Consider the following 4,620-nt stretch of genomic DNA (forward strand, 5'->3'; position numbering starts at 1 on the left):
TTTAAAGTCTATGATGAATAAGCATGAGAAACTCATTTCTGTTGATCCTCAAAATGCTGCATTAATGCTTACCGCGAAAGTGCAAGCTGGGAATTTTACAGAAGTTAATGAGGAAAACAAAAACAATCTATTCCGAGAACTGTTTTCTTCCACTGAAACTTTGGCATTTACCTTTGGGAATATGCTTACAAACTTCATTATGGGAAAATGGAGGTAGGGTTGCCTGTTTCTCGGGAAAATAATTCTGTGTGTGTGTGTGTGTGTGTGTGTGTTGCTGGGGATTGAACCCAGGGCCTTGGGCATGTGAGGCAAGCACTCTACTAACTGAGCTATATCCCCAGCCCAGGAAAATAAGTCTTTTTAAAACATTTTTGTGGACTCAGTACTGAGTTATCCAATGAATTAGACAATGTACAGTTAAAAAAACCTTAACCATTGTATTGGCCTTGTCGTTGCTAAAATATGGTCAAAATATACAAAGAACATAGCATCATGGGTTGAAAACAGCTTAACTTGGAATTGGGGTCCACCTGAAATATTGTAAAGTTGGTGGAAGCAACCGGAGCTAACATTGGACTACAGGAGTTTTTGCTGCTATAGTCTATTTACCAGTGCTCTCCTCAATGACATAAAGAACAGAGACCTTTTACAACAAACAATTGCAGCTGTCCAAGCCAACAAATTTGTACAGCCTCCACTGGGGATGAAAAATGAAATGTAAAAACAAAGGAAAGAAATAAAGGAACTTTGGAAACGGGAACAAAATAAAATGCTTGAAACAGAAACTGCTCTCAAAAAGGCAAAATTGTTATGCATGCAACGTCAAGATGAATATGAAAAAGCAAAATCTTCCATGTTTCGTGCAGAGGAGGAGCATCAGTGGTGGATTAGCAAAAAAAATCTCAATAAGCAACTAGAAAAAAAGCGAAGGTTGGAAGAGGAAGCCCTTCAAAAAGTAGAAGAAGCAAATGACCTCTACAAAGTTTGCGTAACAAATGTTGAAGAAAGACGAAATGATCTTGAAAATACCAAAAGAAAAATTTTAACACAACTCAGGACACTTGTTTTCCAGTGTGATCTTACCCTTAAAGCTGTAACAGTTAACCTCTTTCAGATGCAGCACCTGCAGGCTGCCTCCCTTGCAGTTTACAGTCTCTCTGTGATAATGCCAAACTTTATGATCCAGGCCAAGAGTAGAGGGAATTTGTGAAGGCTACAAATTCAACCAAAAAAGAAAAAGTTGAAGGGAATGGAGATAAACCATTAACAAATAGTTCCCAGATGTCTGGATATGGCCTTGCTGACTCTTTAAAGGATGTTGTGTGCCTTCCCTACAGTTGTAATAAAATTGAAGGGGACAGATGCTCTAACAATGCAGATCTAACAGATTCCTCTTTAATAAGATCATGGACATGTGGATGGTTAGTGACTCAGAGTACTGGAGGGAGCAGTCAGTCTAGATCTTTGGATTGAGAATCTATAAGTCCAGGAGTCTTTCATGGAAAACTTCCACGAACTCCATCCAGTGGAACCATGTCTTCTGCAGATGATTTAGATGAAAGAGAGCCACCTTCCCCTTTCAGAAACTGGACACAATTCCCTTGGAGCATTTAAAAATATATTGATGACAAAAGCAGCTATTACTCACAAGTTCCAAAAATTGAGATCTCTCACAAAATGCAGAGATTATGAAGGCATTGTAGTATTCCAAGGTGTTGAATGTGAAGAGTATCTCCTTGTTTGTCATCGAAAATGTATGAAAAACTTAGTCATCATTTGTGGTCATCAGAAACTTCTGAGAAAAACACACTTATTTGGTGGAGCAGAATTCACACACGTTGCAAAAAAGGAGCCAGGTGGCATTTTTTTCATACTCAAAATATGTGCTTCAGAGATTGAAAATAGAGCCTTGTGTTTACAAGGATTTTATCATGTTAGTGGAAACAAAACAAAAACTGAAAAACTGTGTCAAGCTTTGGAGAATGGAATGCTTTTGGTAGACACTTCAGAATTTAATTCACATGACATCTGTAAAGTCTTAAAACTATACCTTCAACAGCTCCCAGAACCATTTGTTTTATTCTGATTGTTCAAGGAATTTATAGACCTTGCAAAAGAGATCCAACATGTTAATGAAGAACAAGAAACCAAAAAGGATAACCCCAAGGACAAAAAATACCCAAATATGTGTACAGAGATTAAACTGAATTCTTCTAAAAAGTAAGGACCTCCTAAGACAGTTGCCAACATCAAATTTTAACAGTCTTCATTACCTCATAGTACATCTTAAGTGGGTAGTAGATCATGCTGAAGAAAAGAAGATGAACTCCAAAAACTTGGGGGTAATATTTGGACCAAGTCTCATTAGGCCAAGGCCCACAACTGCTCCTGTCACCATCGCCTCCCTTGCTGAATATGCAAATCCGGCACAGTTGGTAGAGTTCCTCATCACTTACTCACAGAAGATCTTGGATGAGTCCCTACAGTCACAAGATGTTACATGTAGTGCAGGTGTTATTGTACCTCAGGTTGATCAAAGCTGTCCTTCCAAACCTGTGATATCACCAGAAGAAAGTGACTCATTCCACGAAGTCACTATATTTTTCTTCAAAGGAAGATAGCCACACTGCAGATAGTGAAATCAAAAATTTTTAATCAGATTCATCACTTGAGCAATCAGAACGCAAGCAAAATGCATTGGAAAAATGTGATGCAAGTCTCATTGATAACAAAGAACTTGAACCATCATCCCAAAAGATGGATGGTCTATGTAAAACCACAAAGCTACTTACTCTGAAATCTGATAGGGCAACAAAAAATATCCAGAGGCATATGCCAATTACCAAGATTAGACCTGTAAGTCTGCCTGTTAGATAGATTACTTCTTGCAAGTCCTCTTAGTGAGAGAAACAGCAAAAAATGTGGGAAATGTAAATTCCGACAAGTCTTGTGAGAATCCAACCTTTGAAGGACTTAATAGGAAAGATTCCCCTATTACTGTTTGTTCCAAATTTAATGGCTTTGATCAGCAGATTCTACAAAAAAAAACTCGGGGAAAACAATGTGAACAAAACAACTACCAAGAAAGACTGCAGTGATTGTGCCTAGTGCACTCCAGAAAAAAGTGACAATGAGCGTCAGGGTCAGTGGTGACCAGCAGTGCCACATAACCCAATAAGCCACACACAGAGCCAACCAGATCACCAAGAGTGTGGTCAGAGAGTTGGTGCTCAGATTCCTACCCTCTCGCTCTTGCCCGAGCACCCAGAACACTGAAGCCTCTGCCCAGACATTTTATAAACCACTAACCCCACAGCAATGTCACGAGAGACCAGCTCCACCATCAGCAGCAGTGCCTCCTGGCACAGCTCATACTCCCCTGAGTCCTGTGGAAAAACAGTTCCAGACATCAGCTTGTCCTTTGCCAACAGGTGATGCCTAAAGGGAACTCTGAGGAACACCGACTGCCTGGTGTGAATCCAGCACAGGCTAAAACAAGCTCAACAGTTTGAAGACTTTGAAATGAAATCCCACATTTTGTGTAGGGTTGTCAAAATTCAGTCTTTCTTTTTGTTGTTTTGTGGTATTGTGTTGATTTTATGAAAATAAATTTTATATAGGATTGCAAAAGTGTGTATTTTTGCCTTTAGTCCTTGTATCTTGTTTGTTAGTCATATAGAATGGTAGTCATATAAAATGGGAGTGCCTCACTGGGATCATCTTTAAATTCTGTGTTTTTGAAGTTGTGCATAAAATATAGTGATTTTAAAATTTCAAGCGATTTTCCCCATAAAATGACTCATCTAAGAGCATCCCTAATGTATGCTATAGTTCTCAACAAATAGGTGCAGAAAGGGAAAAACCAGCTTTATTTTGGAGCAAAAACTAAGTGCTTATTTATAAAATGTTTCTGGATGCAAGTGTCTGAAAAATCCTTATTGGACATGAACATATTTTTTCCCATACAATTTTATAGTGTATCATTGACTACTTGTGTGTTCATAGTATGTGTGTAAGCTTTTATTTTTCAATTTCCAGTTCACTTTTAATATTTACACAATGGCCCAAAAGTTTCAAATCTGTATTTAATTGCATTCTACTTGTCAGTTTTTACATGTGGTAGTCATTTAATGTACAAAGAAAATGCACTTAAATACCAAAAAGTTTGGGACTGTCATAAAATAAAAATTTATACAGCTGAAGCTAAAGGGTAAAAGGCTATCAAATGTACTAAAACCGAATTAAAAGAAGATGGCCGCTGCGTACGGGGGTTGCTGAAGTGCTGAGCATGGCGGCTTTATTAAAGATTTCGCACAGTCTGTTAGAGCTCCTTTCACTGTTAATCTGTAGCGAACCACTTTGCCAAGCAGCAGGAAGAACAAAAAGATCGAAAAAGAGACGCTTGGCTCCCAGACGCTTGGTTGCTCAGAGCCGCGGGCGCTTTGCTCCCATCTGCTTCCTCTTTCGCTTCGCTCTGGGCAGAGAAGCTGAGTGTGTAATCAGCAGTGGATTGTAAGTACCCGAGGCAAAGAAAGCTCAGTGCGCCCCGCCTTTTTTTCTTTTTTTTTGAATATTTTTTATACAGGGAGAGTTTGTGGATTGGGATTGTTGGCGGGGCTG

The 4,620-nt window shown here is 39.0% G+C and overlaps 1 protein-coding gene across 1 annotated transcript; it reads left to right on the forward strand.

Moving 5' to 3' along the window:
• The first annotated feature begins 579 nt into the window (after nt 1-579).
• LOC125615983 (rho GTPase-activating protein 29-like) lies at nt 580-1,225 on the forward strand. The gene has a single exon (XM_048800542.1). It carries the CDS (start codon nt 770-772, stop codon nt 1,208-1,210), a length of 441 nt encoding a protein of 146 aa, XP_048656499.1. The 5' UTR covers nt 580-769; the 3' UTR covers nt 1,211-1,225.
• The last annotated feature ends 3,395 nt before the right edge of the window (nt 1,226-4,620 follow it).

This window comes from Marmota marmota, unplaced genomic scaffold (genome assembly GCF_001458135.2).
Source record: "Marmota marmota marmota unplaced genomic scaffold, marMar, whole genome shotgun sequence".
Classification (NCBI taxonomy): Eukaryota; Metazoa; Chordata; class Mammalia; order Rodentia; family Sciuridae; genus Marmota; species Marmota marmota.